The sequence below is a fragment of the Pipistrellus hanaki genome (assembly GCF_964339955.1).
Source record: "Pipistrellus hanaki genome assembly, chromosome: 2".
NCBI classification, from domain to species: domain Eukaryota; kingdom Metazoa; phylum Chordata; class Mammalia; order Chiroptera; family Vespertilionidae; genus Pipistrellus; species Pipistrellus hanaki.
This window is the reverse complement of record NC_140504.1, coordinates 65,250,435-65,269,570: the sequence shown is the minus strand read 5'-3', so window position 1 is coordinate 65,269,570 and position 19,136 is coordinate 65,250,435. Positions and strand designations below refer to the sequence as shown.

The following is a 19,136-nucleotide window of genomic DNA, read 5'->3' as shown; positions in this document are numbered from 1 at the left end:
GTTCATGAATTGCTAGTTAATAATAAATATTATTGATCACTTTCCAGGCATTTTTAATTTCATTTTAATTTTCTCAGTCCCTGAATTAAAAAGAAGAGAGAAAAAAATTAACAAATCTTCTTAAGGCAATAAAGAAATACAGTAATTATAGTATTTTACTGGATGAAAGTTTGTATACACCCATGCCAACCTCAGAGGGTCTTACCAAGCTGCTTCTCCAATAGGAAACTATAAGTACCTAAGATGGAGAGCTAAATACATAAAGAGAGATTCATCTAGAGTAGGGACTTGGGCATTACTGTAATCCCAATAGGATTTGTAAAGTTTATCAAACATAATTAAAGTTTAATTATAAAAGTGACTGCAGAAATCACAATATATTGTCTTAAAATCTGCCCTCAACCTCACTCTCATAAGTAGCTTTCCTCAATTCTATTTAGTAAGAATTGGTTAAGAGCACTCATGATGTACTAAAAGGAGGGAACCTGGATGATACCAAGATGAGGATCTGAACTCCTATTTTACCAGTGACTTAGGGAGTGAGAGTCAGTGATTTGCAGAAAGCCACACAACTGGTATGTGAGTGCCCTCGTTCACTTTCTCCAAGCTGTTTGAAACAGACATTCCAAATGTGCTATATGTATACTTATCCTCTCTTTTGTGGTCTCTCTCAGACATATACCATTCACTTCTCTAATAGTCCTTTCTTTACAATAGACATTTAAGGTAGACAGCTTTTAAAATTTGCATTAAAAACATTATCTCATTCACTTGAAAGCCTGGGGCTGGATTTGAGAATCCCTCCCAGTGCTTCTGCCTATCACTCTCATGCCTCTTAGTGAAGGGGTAATGGGGATGGATAGAGGAGGGGAGGGGCTCTGTGGATAGTGATAATGTGCCACATTCAAAGAGTCATGAAGGTGCCTAGTGCACCAAACCATTTGCACAGTAAGAAAAACTCATGAGTAGACTCTATGGGGGTTGTTAAATCAGAACTTTTTCTTTGAACTTTCTGGGGTGTTTGAAATAAATATAGACATTTGTAGAAAGCAAGAAGAGATAGTCACTGCTCTGACAGAGTTTATAAACCAAGGAGAGAAACCATTAAGAGAAGCCATAACCTAAATACTAGAAGCTCATACACTTATCTCAGTTATAGAACCCCTGAAGGAGAAACAATTAAGGCATTATGTTTATTGCTTTTCTGTGATACTTAGTTTAAGTAAAGGCTTCTGTATGAATCAAACCTGCAAAGCAGATGGCATTACATTTGCTTAGCTGAGCTTCCTGCCAGAGCACATGTAATTGTGAATTTTAAATACAGTGCCTGCCAAGTACTATTGGCTTAAGGGAATCAGAGGTCTTATAATTAAACCTCTCTCTCATAGCCTCTGGCTGATGAAAGCTAGATAGAAACTTAAATCATGGTTTTCCTAGTTGTCATTGCCTTTTGCTTTTTAACAGTGTAAATAGCTAAATTCAAATTGTGTGTAGTTCTTTTTAAACTGATAAAATCTATACAAATGAAAGTAATTACAGTTAATGAATATTATACTAAAGATTGCATTTGTTGGGCAAGAATTTTTGAGTACGTTGTGGGTTCAATATTATAAGATGGACTGTCTCTACTGAATAGATACCCACATGTACCTGGGAATATTCATACTCTATATGGAAAATAACTGAGTAAGGGATGGATGAAGTGGTGTGTGTGTGTGTGTGTGTGTGTGTGTGTGTGTGTGTGTGTGAACATTTATACAAATCTTGCCATTCAAGTTGAAAATTTTCACCATTTAGCTACTCAAAATCTTCTCATCTGCATGTTTTTGTTTTGTTTTTCAAATGGGGGTATTTATTATTGGCAATCAAAGATTATGAAACACATCAAGAATGTCATGAAATCCAAAGCTTCTAAATGAAAATATTCCTATGTAAAACTCAAATTACATTACAAAAGGAAAACAATCTTAGAAAATAAGAGGTCACTAGGAATATAGACTCCTAACATCAAAGGAAAACTGAAGACCAGGCCAAACAATGTCCTCAACATAAAAGAAACATCTTGAATTTTTCTGTTTTCATTGTTGGAGGGTGTTCATTTAATAAGTCAAAGTAAAAAAAAAAATAAGTCAAAGTAAACATAGTAGGTCTTAAGGTAAAAGCTGAAAAGAAAAGAATGAAAGCACACTTCATTTTATGCTTCTTAAAATTAATATGTAGTCTGTGAGATTATTTTTGCTCACCCTAGCTCTTATGTTATTAACACCCCAATTTTATGCAAACGTATATAGGGTGGGACAAAAGTAGGTTTACAGTTGTTCATATGGAAAATAGTTCAGTGATTAGTAAACAAGAATGCAAGAATAAACTCTGTTTCAATTACTTACAACTGTAAACCTACTTTTGCCCTCACCCTGTATTTCCCAGAGATTATACTAACTAATCAAAGTCCCCAATGATTTTTAAAGCAGAAAATAAAATATTTTATTTATAGTGGTGACTGCCCCATCAATCTATTCGGATAGCTAGCTGTTAGCACCAACTTTCTTGTATCATGCTTCCTGGGGAAAACAAACCAATTTTCTGTAGGTTTTTTGGTAAATACAGATTCAGGGAAGAGAGAATTGGGATATGTTGATAATTTTCAGCAAAGCCACAGTGGCTTAATGAGTTACTTTTCTCTCACAGGTTCTATTTCCCAGTTTCTGGAAGGCAGGTCCTTTCTCAATCGCATGGGATACAAATGTAATAGAATGTTCAACTTATTTTCCTTGGGTTGTGGATATTTCTAGACCTTATACTTGACCAGAACCTTTCTGTTGGTCCTGGTCATTACATTACCCTTCTTTACTCCATCTTTCATTAATTTGGTCAGTTGACACATGTTTAGTGAGCACCTACTTTGTGCTGAGTAGGTTGCAGAAATAATTATAGGAAGCATAAGGTAATAATAAAAAGAAGAACAACAGCTAATATTTATTGAACATCAAATATTAGTGAAAAACACTACTCTTCTAATCTCATTACATATCTTAATTCACTTAATCCCTATAATTATAGGTACAAGGAAGAAATGAGGCATGAAAATGAACATAAATATGATAGTCTTTCTATCCTTTGGGAAGTTAAGAGTCTATTGGGGAGATTTATATATGTAATTGATTATGCTAATATGTAATGAAATGAATTGCAAAGGGATATATAGCATGTCATTTGGTGGGGTACAAGAAGCTTCAAAGGAGTGAATGCTTCAAAGAGAAGGCAGTCTTGAGGAATAGGACTAGGAATTCATCAGACTGGTAAGGGGAAAGGTATTTCAGGCAAAGGGGCAAATAAACAGAGACATAATGACATAAAATGGTAAGTATGATATCTATTAACAATTGCAAATGCTTCAGAATGAATGGAGCATGGTGTTATTGGGTGATATAGAAAATAAGTCCTAAAAGATACAATAAACCTAAAATAACATTCGGAAGAAATAATTTATGATAAGAAAGAAAAGAGTAATATACTCTATTTTTAGGGCAGAAATAGGAACAGGAACCTTCTTTTTGAAAGATCATTGACTCCAGAAAGACAAAGATCCAACCTTCTCCAGAAATCATGGAGGAGGGGAGTATATGAGGACAGTGTGTGGAAGGACAGATCTTGAATGGTAGTTGATGTAGTGTGGGTTAACCAAAGAGTCATAAACACAACCTCAGGGCCAACTGAACTAATAGGAAAGAGGGCAGATTGACCTGAGAATGGTCTGTTTAATATTGTGTTTCAAATCCTGGCATATAAAGATATCAAAATTCTTTAAGCTGTGTATATCCTTTGATCCAGCAATTCATCTTCAAGAAATTTTACCAAAAAGAAAACTATGGATAGAGTGAGAGCCTGGGGATTCAGGGGTCCCAGGTTCGATTCCAATCAAGGGCACCACGTACCTCCATTGCAGGCTCCTCCCCGGCCCTAGTCTGGGCCCTGGTTGAGGCTCTTGCAGGAGGCAATCAATCTATGTGTTTTTCTCACATCTATGTTTTTCTATGTCTCCCTTTCTCTTCCATCTCTGTAAAAAGCCCCACAAACAAACAAACAAAAAACAATGGGAAAATATCCTTGGATGAGAATTTAAAAAAATAGCTAAGGTGAGTTTTTGTTTTAGCTGAAGATATTTATCACAACACTGCTTAAATAACTAAAAATTAGAGGCAACTTAAATATCTTTTCACAAGGGATTAGTTAAATGAATTATGGAAAACCCTACAGTGGAATATAGGGCAGCTAAATAAATGGAAGCATGTATTGTTTATAGGAAAAGAAGCACATTATGAAATTATTGGGGGTAAAATAGACAATAGTATAGTCAGCATAATTGAAACCCAAGTCTACACCTCTAAAAATTTCTGCACAGAGAATAATAAGTTTGGCAGTATATTAACCAAGGTGTTCACAGTGATTGTCTCTTGATAAGATTGTGCTTAATACTTATCTTTTTGTTTTTGCTTACCTGAGTTTACTAATTGTTTTTTTTAACATTGAACATGGATGATGTGTATAATGTGTCTGGCTTCTTTATAACAATTAAAGTATATGTATTTAAATGTCACCAAATACCGGTGGAGGGTGAATGAATACAATTTATTTTGGCTGCCTGAGTAACCTGAAATGGTCATTGTGATATGCTGCAATAGAAAATATAGAGTGTATCCTCAGATTGCTTTAAGTGTGAAAAAATGTAGAACTGGAACTACACTGTGGGTCTTTAAGTGATATCAGCAAGAAAAAAGTCTTTAATGATAAAAACAATTAATTTAATCATAGAGTCAGAAATTTCTGTAAAATTTCTGTATTATGACAGCAAAGAGGAAAACTGAGATCCATCTGGAAAGTGAGACAGCTTGCTGGCCTCATTTTCCACAATTATGTTAAATCAACCACCTGAAAAGGACTATTATCAATGGGGGGTGGGGTGAGTGGGGTGGGGATCAGTCTGTCCCTGAAAGCATGCTTTAAAAGTTCCCTTTACACAGCAATTCTATTCTCAGGAACCTCTTTTACAAATAAGCCACATAAGCACAAAATATCTGTACAATGAAGTTTCTTGCATTTTGTTTATAGGAAAAAACATTTAAAACATTAGAACATCCATCTTAGAAAAAGGGTAGATGAATTAAATACTATGGAATTCTACGTAGCCACTAAAATTAACATACTATCTTGGTAAAAATCCACATGTTTTTATAAAAAAGGTCAATTAGTATAATATTAGTGTCCCATTTATGTTTAATTAGAGGACCTTGGGTGTTATTTTATATCTTATTATTGCTGGAATTTTAAAAATTTACACTCAGCAGGCACTTTTTAGTGTTTCAAAAATACATAATTAAATGTAAATATCAAATAAGTAATTTTAGGAATATATGCAGTTTCATGGAGGAAGATTATTAGTATATTTCAAATAGCTAATAAATATTATATTGTAGAATTCTCATAAATATTTACAAGATTATGTTCTCGTTGAATAAATTAATCCCCTCCAAACCTTAGTGTTTTTAATCAAATTAATTAATAGGTCTACTATGGAAGACTTCCAGTCTTCTCTATTTTCTTATACTTTCTGAAATATAAAAATTCTCTTAAAGAAAAGAAAACCACACATTTTTCTACCATTATCAGCTACCTTTTCCTATTAATTAATTATTGAAAATGTTTTATAAATTATATATTCCGTATGTAGCACTGCAAATAGAAATTGTCCTATTCTTTGTGGAACTTACAGTACTTGGAACATCTAACTAACATGGTGCAAAACTAAAGAGGAGATAAAAACACCAGGATTCGCTGGTATTATAAGAGCCACAGACTAGCCGAAACCAGTTTGGCTCAGTGGATAGAGCGTTGGCCTGTGGACTGAAAGGTCCCAGGTTCTATTCCAGTCAAGGGCATGTACCTTGGTTGCAGGCACATCCCCAGTGGGGGGTGTGCAAGAAGCAGCTGATCGATGGCTCTATCTCATCGATGTTTCTGACTCTCTATCCCTCTCTCTTCCTCTCTGTAAAAAATCAATAAAATATATTTAAAAAAAAAAAAAGAGCCACAGACTAGTTCAGACAAAAGCAATGCATATAATAATGAGTGATATGCAAATTATATGCATATATGTATATATACATCTATATCATAAATATATATTTTTAATACATTTAATCATCTATATGCTTATGTTCATTTAAAATAAATGATGCCAGTAAATAAACAAAGCCAAATAAAATACACAAGACCTCTGAGGGCAATTTAAGAAACATGGTAATATCCAAAAGTGTTCAAAGAAAACAATCAGCAATTCAAATGTCAAATTTGAGATAATGATAATAGTAAAATGGAGCAGCACAAAAAACATTTGGATTTAGGCATTCTCTGTTGGGTGATTTAAAGATAGACTAGGGAAGCAAAAATGAATTTCCTCCTACTAAGAGTTTGTTTCTTCTGTTTATTGTGTTTAAAATCAATGTTTGGATATCTCTGAAAGGACCTAAGATGGTTTCTTATTCTGGGTAGTCACAGAGAGTTGGGACCAGAAGGAACACAATCCCCGTTGTAGCTATTTACACATAGCATTACCAATTTTGTGTTTATACATCCATGCTCCTGGCTCCCTGCACCCAACTAAATAGAGAGTTCCTTGAGAGCAAGATGCTGTTTTCTTTATTGATTCCCTAACATAGGGCATAGTTCCTGGCACAGAAGAGATGTCCCATTAATACTGGATGAATATATAAATATGTGGTAGTATAGAATCACAAGCTACTTTTTTAGGGTCACCATTCACTTGGGTATATCACTACTAAGATAATTACCATAATTATATATGTATACTAGAGGCCTGTTGCACAAAGAGATTAGTGAAATAGGCCTTCCTTCCCCTGGCTGCCAGCACCAGTTTTCCTCTGGCACCCGGGACCCAGGCCTTTACCCTGGCCGCCACCTTTGCTGCTCCCGTAACTCCCTCTACCCCATCCTACCCCTCCTAGCAGGTGTCCTGCTCAGCCATGCATGCTGCCCAGAGGCCCAGTGGCTGGGGGGAGGGTTGTTGGCATCTTTGGCAGGTTAATTTGCATACTCACTCCTGATTGGCTAGTGGGTGTCACAAATGTATGGTCAATTTGCATGTTTCTATTTTATTAGTGTAGATTATAATATAAAGGCTGATTTATAGTAGGCTCATATATATTAGATTAGTATCTATAATTATATATTTTAGCCTAATATTTATACAATGATATATAATATATTTAACATAAATAATATACACATATATTTAAGTATTATATACAGATATACATAATTTTATATAGGTTGTATAATTTATGTATAATACATATTATATATAAAGTCAAACTAATCTTTTTAAAAATATATTTTTATTGATTTTTTACAGAGAGGAAGGGTGAGGGATAGAGAGTTAGAAACATTGATCAGCTGCCTCCTGCACACTCTCTACTGGGGATGTGCCCGCAACCAAGGTACATGCCCTTGACCAGAATCGAACCTGGGACCCTTGAGTCTGCAGGATGATGCTCTATCCACTGAGACAAACAGGTTAGGGCTAAACTAATTATCTTAGTAGTCATTTATATATGTGTAAAGGTTGCCATAATAATCAAGGACAACTGATAGGCAATAATATCCCACAGAACCCCATTATGGCTCAGGAATGAAAAAAAGAAGCTTGCAGATGAGAAAGGGAAGCATAATCAACTCTCCATTATTCATTATGAGGATCTAAATAATATGAGAAAAGTTCTTAGGTCAGTCTTGACAAAACTGGGTTATTGTGATTTCAGAATTACTGTTTTATCCCAATATACAGTGCCCTATACTACTGAAGGGAATAAGTAGTATTCAGTAAATAATGAAACCATTATAATTGCTTATATAGTCTGGGGATGAAACAAAGGACAAAATATAGCAAATTATGATTTGGGTAATTTGGATATTCTTGATTTTGAACCAAAGTTATAATCAGTCACAAGTTGTTAAATTTTAGTAGATAGACTAAAAATTTCTTCTATGCCATTAACAATAGAAGAAATTTTTGCCATGCTGAATTTAGGGACCTTTACCAATACCCATTTTGAATCTCTAGGAAGCCTTTGGCTTTCAATGCTCATTAATTTCTTAGCAGAGAATTTGTCCTTCATTGTGAATAAATACAATAGTTTTAATTGTGGAAATACCCCGTTCAAAACAAATAGGTAAGCAATTGATATATATATGATGCATATGATATATGGATATACAATAGATAGATAGAACAGCATATTTTATTTATTTTTTAATTACAGTTGACATTCAATAATAAGTCCAGCACCTATATTAAGGGTATGTGTGCTTTGCTTTACAGGAAACCCTGAATGCCAGTATTATGTCTGGGCAATTATAGCCTCCTTGGTTTTAGCTCTGGTTATATCACTGATCTTCAATGTTTCCCACTATGTGGAAAAGAAGCGGCAAGGTAAGACATTTTCAGAAACAGCCATATGGGACCTGCTTGAATTGAAACTGATTCACTGGAAAACCTACAGAAGAAGACAATTTTATAAAATGTTATGAAATAAGATATTTTTATCTATATAAAATCTACTTGACACATTTTTCACCCTAAGGGTTATCTTAATTTAAGAGTTCAATCATAGCCTTGCCAGTTTGGCTCAGTAGTTACAGTGATGGCCCAGATGGCCCAGGAACTGAAAGGCTGTGGGTTCAGTTCTGGTCAAGGGCACATACCTCTGCTGCAGGCTCAGTCCCCATTCCCAGTCGGGGTGCATATGGGAGGCAACTAATTGATGTGTCTCTCTCACATCAATGTCTCTCTCTCTCTCTCTCTCTCTGTCTCTCCCCCTCCCTTCCACTCTAAAAAATCAATGGGAAAATATTCTTGGGTGAGGATTAACAGCAGCAACAACAACAAAAATGCAATCATATTAGAAATGTTAAAGACTCGCAATCTTATTTTTATCTTTGCCTTAAGGTACAGAGTAGGAAAAGATTGTCCTAATAAAATGTATTTTTCCTCCTCCAATTAAACAGCCTACAAACGTAGTCTATCCTGGAACAGCCAGAAAGATTCTCTCTGACACATGATGAGAAAATTGAAGACTAACTCTTTCAGGTTCCACTAGAGCCTACTCAAACTTCTCAGCTTGTGTCAGGGCCTCTACAGTGCAGAAGAGTCTTGGGATCAGAAGGAAAGTGAACCATAGCTGAGGGATAGGACTATCCCAGTCGTCGGCAAACTCATTAGTCATCAGAGCCAAATATCAACAGTACAATGATTGAAATTTCTTTTGAGTGCCAAATGTTTTAAACTTAAACTATATAGGTAGGCACATTGTTATTAACTTAATTAGGGTACTCCTAAGCTGGCCTTTGCTAAAAATTCAAGGGGCCAAAGAGCCGCATGTGGCTCGCAAGCAGCAGTTTGCCGACCACTGTCCTTGGGCCTAGAAGAGCAGGTCAAGGGGAACTGGCACCGTTGGGTTTTCTTTTCAAAAAACTGAGCAACGGTTTTAAACATATGCATCTCACTCTCAAGTGTATTATTGAAATAGTGTAGTGCCCAACAACTGGCAAAATCTTTGCACAATGTAGGCATTTAATATATGTACGATGAATGCATGAATGATTGGGTGGATAGATAGATGGATGATGGGTGGATGGATGGATAGAAAATGAAAACTCAACTATTTTTGGGTGGGGATCTTAATATTCTAGAACCAACAAACTATTAGGGACAAAACATTTAAATGGTAATAAACAAACATCTTCCTTTAACAGATAAAAAGAAATAAAATGAAGTTAATCAAAATAAGTTAGACACATGTGACCAAGAAAAATAGTATAAAGATTATTTATTTATTTATTTATTTATTTTTAAAAATATATTTTATTGATTTTTTACAGAGAGGAAGGGAGAGGGATAGAGATCTAGAAACATCTACATCGATTAGCTGCCTCTTGCACGCCCCCTACTGGGGATGTGCCTACAACCTGGTACATGCCCTCAAACCTAGGACCCTTCAGTCCACAGGCTGATGCTCTATCCACTGAGCCAAACCGGTTTCGGTAACAGAAAGCTAATTTAGAACATTGGTCAGATTCTGAGGAGAGTCCTTGGTATTCTTAGGAGTGTCTTCTCCAGTGCTGCTAACAAATGTAAAATGTAAAGAGAAATGCATCATTGTCACATGAGTCTGAAAAGAAATGAGAAGCACTAAAAAATGAAGTGGCATAGCTGAGGTCACCCATCTGTTTAATAGGAAAATCAAGGATAAGTGCTCAGTTTTTCTAATTCTCTGTCCAAAATGGCTTCCACCAGCTCGTGCTGACCACATGTCCTCAGCCAGAAATGCTACTTTTTTAAGGTCTCTATTAATCATTTCTATGAGTAAGATGAAATTCCAGACAAGCATCACTTTTTCATTTAGCAGTTAGATTAGTAATTACTTCTAAAATCACATGTTTTTCAAAGTTTATATCAGATGCACAAATGACCCATCATCAGACATCTTTAAAAAGTTTCCGTCCTTTATAGAAGAAAAAATGAGCAGAGATTAGTGCTTTTCTTTATACAATCGCTTAAAATGAATAAATTTTAAATTTTACTAAAGTATTTTGTGAATGCAGGTAATATTTTTGCCCGAGTTAGAAAAACTGAGTTGAGAACTATGGAAGGGAAATAATTGAAGGGGGAAACCGGAACAGTGATAAGCATCTGAACTAGTGCTCCACTCTTCCATTGATTCCAGTGGTAATCATTTGGAGATTTGTGTGGGGTCAGAGAACATGTGGGTTTCCCAACTCTCATTTTTGATAGTTTATACATTGAAATTTATTTACCTATATCCCTACCATTTGCCACCATACAAACTCCTTTGGGGAATTGTTCGCTTATCATGGTTAATTGATCACTGCTTAAAAAAATAGCAGGTTTTAAATTTTTTAAGATAGACTTATTTTTATTTATTTTCAATGGTACAAATCCTTACTGCCTCTAGCATATTGATAGAAGCACCTCTTACCAACACCACAGAGGTGTTACTGAATAGCCCTGAGTTCATGGAGAGGGCTGTTCCCAATCTTATGCAAATGAATTTATTAGTATATGAGAAACCTTGCCTGTGTAGTGAAAAGCTACTTTATTAAAGCATGCCCCTTTATTAAAAAAGCAAAGCAAGCAAATTTATACATCTCACTTAAGAGCACAGATTGGGCTCTAAACTAATTTGAAGAGCAGGTTGGGTCGGGGTCCGAGGCATTATTTACCTCCTGCCTATAGGTTTCAAAATTCCTCTGCTGAATATCTCAGTACAGATTAATTCCCAAGGTCCCGTTTTACTTTGTTGTGTCCACCCCAGAATTCATGGAAAGCATCTGGCAACTTCATCTCTCCTGGCTTCTCTGCTTAGAGAGTAAAACTGCCCTTTTTTCTTTTCCCCTTTCCTCTCCCTTTCTGCATTCTCTCATTCGGGAGGTTTTTATTAACTATTTGCTCTCCTGTCCCCGGCTGGGGAAGATAATGGCTTGTTAGTTAAATGCTGGCTGGGATCGCCCATGCTGTCTAGCCTTGTTTTAACTTTCCTCCTCCTCCTGCCCTGGAACCTGTAACAAAATCATAAGTAAATCTATTGCCTTAAAGCAGTATAGAGAGAAATAACATTTTTTTAAAAAAAAAAAACAAAAACAGAAAATAATAATTACATTCACTGTTGTATTTTAAAAAGTCAATTTCAGTTGCCTCGATTACTTTAACATCCTCGCTTTTAAGTCAACCTGATATTAAATTAGATCTGTTTTTAATGTTTTCCTGGGAGATCTTATACAAGGAATATAAGTTTTCTGAGTTTTAGTTTTACAAAATGTTGTAAATATCGTCTAGACCAGCGGTCAGCAAACTCATTAGTCAACAGAGCCAAATATCAACAGTACAACGATTGAAATTGCTTTTGAGAGCCAAATTTTTTTAAACTTAAACTTCTTCTAATGCCACTTCTTCAAAATAGACTTTCCCAGGTTGTGGTATTTTGTGGAAAAGCCACACTCAAGGGGCCAAAGAGCCTCATGTGGCTCATGAGCCACAGTTTGCAGACCACAGGTCTAGACTATAGGGTTCTTGTGAGAATTACACAGATATAGTAGTTCCCCTTATCCAGAAGGGATATGTTCCAGGACTGCTAGTGGGTTCCTGAAACTGTGGATAGTAACAAATCATGTATGTATTGTATTTTTCTCACATGTATGTACCTATGACAAACATAATGTTTACATTATGCATAGTAAGGGATTAATAATAATATAATGATATAGAAAAATTACAATAAAATAAGGATTATTTGAACACGATCCCTGTGATACCATGACAATCGATCTGACAACTAACAGGGTTAAGTGACTAATGAAATGGGCAGGGAGTGTATACAATGTGAATAGGCTAGTCACAGGGCGATTCAGGTCCCAGGTGAGACATAGTGGGACAGCTCGAGATTTAATCATGCTGCTTAGAATAGCATGTAATTTAAATGTATGTATTGTTTATTTCTATTTAATATTTTTGAACCTCAGTTCACTGTGGGAAATTGAAGCCAGCAGTAAGGGGTGGGGGGCTACTGTACCTCATCACAGTGATAGGGACTTAGTAGGTGGGTCCTGGACAGGGTACAGCCCACATCACCATTCTTGATGGCCTCAGTGCCTCCTTCCCTCACTCCACAAACATCTGTAAAGGAGTTACTATGGTCACATTTTATCCCACTTAATTTTAATGCCTGTTATTTCAGTGAACATGAATTCTTCTGGCTTCTCTGCTCCCACCATTCCTACTAGGCCCCATCCAGCTCCCATCTCACTTCCTGTCCCACCTCAATTAAACACGTCTGCACGATCGCCTGAGTTTTAGCAATAACTGTTGTGTTCATTTAACTCACAGGTTCATCTTAGAGAATTTTGTGTAGGTTTTCAAAGAATTGACTCTAAACATCCACCTATTGCAAATTGTTTTATTTAAGATGCAGTGTGTCTCCTTAGGTGGTACACACAACGCTGGGTCTTGTACTTTCTCAGTGTGCAACCTAAGATTAGCCTTGGAGCAATGTTTATGCTGAAAGAATGCCCTTCATTCTCATCCTCTCTCCTTTTTCTGTCTGTGTCCCTTTCTAACCTCCCCAGCTTTTCCCAACATTTTCTGCCAAATATTAGTAATATCTGCCTTCTTTCTATTGCATATGAACAAATAGCACCATCTTACTTCCCACCCAGAGATTCCAGGTGGATTTGGGGTTAGTTCCTTGCTTTGTTTCTGCCAGACAGACAGACATATAGACAGACAAGCTAGATGAGATTCCATCCCATTAGCCAACTTTTATTTTTTTTTTATTTTTATTTTAAATATATTTTATTGATTTTATACAGAGAGGAAGAGAGAGAGATAGAGAGTTAGAAACATCGATGAGAGAGAGTCATCGATCAGCTGCCTCTTGCACATCCCCCACTGGGGATGTGCCCGCAACCAAGGTACATGCCCTTGACCGGAATCGAACCCGGGACCCTTCAGTCCCCAAGCGGACGCTCTATCCATTGAGCCAAACCGGTCCCGGCCCATTAGCCAGCTTTTAAATCACTTGGTCTGGGAATGCAATACTCTTATATCTGGCCTCATGTGACTTTTTATTTTAATTTAAATATTTTTATTGTTGACACTATTGTAGATGTCCCCCGTTTTCCCCCCTTTTCCCACTTCCACCGAGGCCCTGCTACCGCCCTTGGCCCTCCCCACACGATTTCTGTGTCCATGGGCTATGCATAAGCATTCTTTAGCTAATCCCATCATCTTATTTCTGCATTTTTGTGGTTAAGAAACTTGCAAAATATAACCCCACCTTGGCAAACAGTCAGTAAGTTCTGCTAGTGTATTAAATAGTTTACAAAAAACAATCTCTATCCCAGCAGCAGTTTAGTATCTACACATTCGATCAGATAGACACGATAAGCCTCTGCTTGATGTTTTCTGTAGCTGTGCTAGGTAGAAGCTTTGAAATGGAGTTCTTCCTTCCATGCAAAATAAATCTTTCATTTTTATGTAATTCTTTGACCAAACATATTCTTAAGATGAAATATGTTGTGTGTGCTTTTCTGATAGAATTGCATTCATTCTTTTCTTCCTTTAAAGCAAAAAAATAAAAATAAAAATTTAAAAAGTAATATTTACTCAGCCTTTCTTCTCTGTTTGAGTAGGATAAACAAGTGTATGGTTTTCTAGTACATCAAAGTCCTATCAGTATCTCTCCTGTTCACTAGAAAACTATGCCACATTTTTTCACTTTAAAAATATATCAAAGAAATATATTTTTTTTTTATTATGGAGTTTCAGCCATGTGCTATTGTTTCTGGCTGTTAAGTGTTGTGCATGGAAGGGTGAACACTATGAAGGGGAAAAACATAAAAGCAAATGTTTGCTTACACCCTGTAACCATGGACCCGAAACAAACAAGTGTTTGTATCCGAATCACAGGGCAGGATTATGAAAACTCACCCAGCTCTTCTCAAACGGAGTCCTACCAATGTACTGCTTTACAGCAAAATAAAAGATGTTTTTTGTCTTACTGATTATCATTGAGATGATGAGGTAGAGACAGAGAAATATCGTTCAAAATGTCAAACCTCAGGGAAAGTCGGGGAGGGTGGGGTAAAGGACTTGTGTGCATGCATATAAGCCTCATCAACGGACACAGACAACAGGGGGTGAGGGCATGAGTGGGAGGGGGGTTAGGGGGGAATGGGGGAATAAGGACACATATGTAATGCCATAATCAATAAAGAAATTTTAAAATAAATAAATCCTTCCATTTATTTGTAAAGAAACGTCTAAGCCCTCAGGACAGAGGAAGCCCTTTCAGGAGCCTGAGCTTCCTTTCTCCTTAGCTGGCACCTCCAGACTTCATTACTACTCCCATCCTTGCCCATATCCTATCCAGTAAAACTGAAAACTCCGTACCGTAAAACTAAACCCACACAAGCCCTGAGTGTTCTGCTCCAGATTACACATTTAAATCCCGAGAGTAGCATGCAATGTGTGGTGTCCTTGAACTTTTCTTTCTTTTTTTTTTTTAGTTCTTCCATTCAGAGTGCTTCTTCAATACAGCTGGTCTTGCCACATAATTTTTTTTTTTAACCTGTGACTCTTTTTTTCATGTTTTATTTTAGTTCTCTTTTCTTTTATCTAAGCATCACATTATTATATTGTATCTTTTACATAATTGACTCTGCTTCCTTTTTCCCAAAAAGCTTTTTTTTTTCTTTTTCTAAAACTCGTCTTTGCATTTTCTTTCTATAGAGCTGTTCTTTTACACATTATATGAACTGACTTTCCAGGAACCAAAACATACTCCACTGGAAAACCCACATTATCTTTTAGTTTGTTTGGGGAAATATTTGTACTCCATACCTATTTTTCTTATTCTATTTAAGTTATGTCACTCTTTATTTTTGTTTTCACATTACTTTTTATCCTTTCTTTCAACTTAACACTCAGATGTTGACAGCCCCTCTGCCGAAAGTGAGATTTGGTTATTGCATTCTGGATCAAGTTTTACTTATATTTTACTTATTACTTTTACCAGTTGTTTTCTGCTAATCCATTTAATGAAGAAACTTCTCAATTCAAATCAGCACAATTAAATTGTGGATTTAGAATGTATAATATTGAAAATCAACTTTGTCATTTTCTATGAAGTTATTACAAAATTTATTTTAGTTATCTTCTATATCTGCTTGCCTGGCATGGGCATTATTATCCTTACTTATAGGTAAAATGAGAATCTATCTTAACGTGATCTACATGTGTTACATGGCAAATGCATCAAAGAACTGCTACTTAAATCCAATGTCTTCTGATTTTTTTTTACCTTAAATTTGTTCCATGATACATCAGGCTATTCTTGTGTATGTACTTTCATTCCAAATGTGAATGGTAACTGATACACGAAAATAAACATTCTGTCGCATAAAAAAAAAATCAGCACATACTTTATATTTTCCAGCTTACAATTTTCTGACCTGTGTTAATTATTTTTTATTCTTATGCTGATTGACACTGTTAGTTTCTCAAGTTTTTTGGTTTTGTTGGGCTTCCATTAACTGTGATTTGTGCAGCGGCAGGTGCTTCTCCTGCATCTGTGTGCGCTCATGTTGACAAAACTAATCTGAAGGTAGTTGAAAACAACACAACTTTTTATATGCAGCTCATGGTGGGGCATTTCCTGTGGGCTAGAAGAAGAGTATTTTTGGATATATCCTCAATGGATTACCTTCATCACTTTTGGTCCCATAGCTGCTTGATTTTGCAAAAACTTTCCACATTTGGTCCTTCACAGAATTATTCCAAACACACTGACATGTGACATGTCCATTTCATCCTCCAATGTAATGATTTTAATATGTTTTTCCAGCAATGTTTGTCTAACAGTTAATGACCTCTCTGGAGAATAACTTAACTTCGACACACATAAATCTACCCCAAAATAATCTTTGTAGTTGTTTGGTAATTCATTCAATTATTTGGAAATGTTTGTACTAGTTCCTTACCAATACACAGTGTTTTTCATATGTTAAAGCTGAAAGGTCACTGTTTGGTTACTATTGTGTCTGAATCATTGTCAGAGACTTAAATAATATTGCACTTCATTTTTATAGGAATAACTTCTGCAAGATTTTTGCTTTTATTTAATACCAAGTTAAATAATATATAATAAATATCATGTTATATACATTCACCCAGTTCAACATCAAGGAAAATTTATTGATGAACAGATAATACAAACTTTATAATATTGGTTTTTGAAAAATCCTCACCCAAAGATATAATTATTGGCTTGATGGGAGGGGGGGGGGGAGAGAGAGAGAGAAATGTGAGAAAGAACATCAATTGGTTGCCCTCCATAGGTGCCACCAGGGGATCCAACCTGCAACCTATGTATGTGCCCTGAATGGAAATCAAACCTGTAACCTTTAGGTATATAGGACAATATTCTAACCAACTGAGCCACCTGGCCAGGGCCAAAATACCACAGTATTGCTCTTAATTATTGAAACTGTACTCTGAATTTGTCTTAATGTTCATCAATAATTTATTACAAATACCTTTCACACAAAAATTCTTGAAACTGTTTAAAAATTTTTAAATACATATATTTAATTATAAATAAAAATTCTTCCTTTTATTTGCCTTTGAACCACACCTTCAAGGTTCAACAGAGGGTTACTTTCTGAGAATTAACACATCATTTTTTCATGATTTTACAATCCTACATCAGATCTCTGATCAGCATACTGTTTCTTCTAAAAGCCATTTTACTGAGTGTGTTTTTCGTTAAATTTATTGGGGTGACATTGCTTAATGAGTTCACATAGGTTTTAAGTGTACATTTATATGACACATGGTTTGTATATTGCATTCTGTACCCACCACCCAAAATCAAGTCATCTTACATCACCACATATTTGGCACCCTTTACTACTCCACCCCCCCCATACTTTCTTATCAATTACCTCTCATTGTCTATGTCTATGAGTTTTATACCCCACATGCTTCTTAGCTTTTTTCTGATTGGCTTATTTCACTTATTATAATATTTTCAAGGGCCATCCATGTTGTTGCAAATGGCAATATGTCATATTTTCTTATGGCTGAGTAGTATTCCATGGTATATATGTACCACATCTCTTTATTCAGTCCTCTATATATAGACACTTTGTCTGTCTCCATATCTTGGCCACCATGGACAATGATGCAATGAGTATTGGGGTGCATGTATCTTCAAATAAATGTTTTTGAGTTTTTTTAGCTAGATACCCAGAAGAGGGACTGCTGGGTCACATGGTAACTTTATTCCTAATTTTTTTGAGGAACAGCCATACTGTGAAGGAGGGTTCCTTTTTCTCCACAACCTCTCCAATACTTATTTTTACCTATCTTGTTGATAGTAGCCATTCTAAGTTGAAAGGTGGTATTTCACTGTAGTTTTGTGTTTTGTTTTGTTTTTATAATAAATCTTTATTGTTCAGATTATTACAGGTGTTCCTCTTTTTTTTCCCTCCCATAGCTCCCTCTACCTGATTTCCCACCCTACCCCATGCCCTTATCCCCACCACTATATTCATCCGTAGGCGTAAGATTTTTGTCCAATCTCTTCCCACACCCCTCAGACCCCCTTCCCCTGAGAATTGTCAGTCCACTCCCTTTCCATGTCCCTAATTCTATTATATTCACCAGTCCATTTTGTTCTTCAGATTTTTTATTCACTTGATTTTTAAATTCACTTGTTGGTAGGTATGTATTTGATGTCTTTTTGTTGTCCATAATTTTTACCTTTTTCTTCTTCCTCTTCTTAAAGAATACCCTTCAGCATTTCATGTAATCCTGGTTTGGTGGTGATGAACTCCTTTAGCTTTTTCTTGTCTGTGAAGCTCTTTATCTGACCTTCAATCATTCTGAATGATAGCTTTGCTGCGTAGAGTAATCTTGGTTATAGGTTCTTGCTGTTCATCACTGAATATTTCTTGCCACTCCCTTCTGGTCTGCATAGTTGTATGGGTACTCCCTTGTAGGTAGCTAGCTGTTTTTCTTTTGCTGCTTGTAAGATTCTCTTTTTGTCTTTTGCCCTTGGCATTTTAATTATGATGTGTCTTGGAAAGGTCTTCTTTGGATTCTTCTTGTTTGGGGTTCTGTGCACTTCTTGAACTTGTAAGTCTATTTCTTTCACCAGGTAGGGAAAGTTTTCTGTCATTATTTCTTCCAATAGGCCTTCAATATCCTGCTTTCTCTCTTCTGCTGGCACCCCAAAAACCTGGATGTTGGTATGCTTAAAGTCGTCTCAGAAGCTCCTTACACTATCTTCATATTTTTGAATTCTTTTTTATTTTTGTTTTTCTGGTTGGGTGTTTTTTCCCCCTCATATTCCAGATCTTTGTTTTGACTCTTGGGGTATGTTGATCTACAGTTGAGTTTCTGTATTTTCTTTATTTCAGTGTTTTTCAACCTTTTTTGGGCAAAGGCACACTTGTTTCATGAAAAAAATCACGAGGCACACCAC

The 19,136-nt window shown here is 35.9% G+C and overlaps 1 protein-coding gene across 2 annotated transcripts in view; it reads left to right on the top strand.

The window, feature by feature from the left end:
* TRAT1 (T cell receptor associated transmembrane adaptor 1) overlaps positions 1–19,136 on the top strand; it is a 34,721-nt gene that overhangs the window by 2,498 nt on the left and 13,087 nt on the right. The window contains exon 2 of one of the 2 annotated variants that reach the window (XM_084874074.1): positions 8,396–8,506. The exons of the other annotated variant lie outside the window; for it this stretch is intronic. Within the exon in view, the coding sequence (XP_084730200.1) occupies positions 8,396–8,506 (111 nt within the window). The remainder of the gene's footprint in view (positions 1–8,395; positions 8,507–19,136) is intronic. 2 annotated transcript variants of the gene reach the window in all.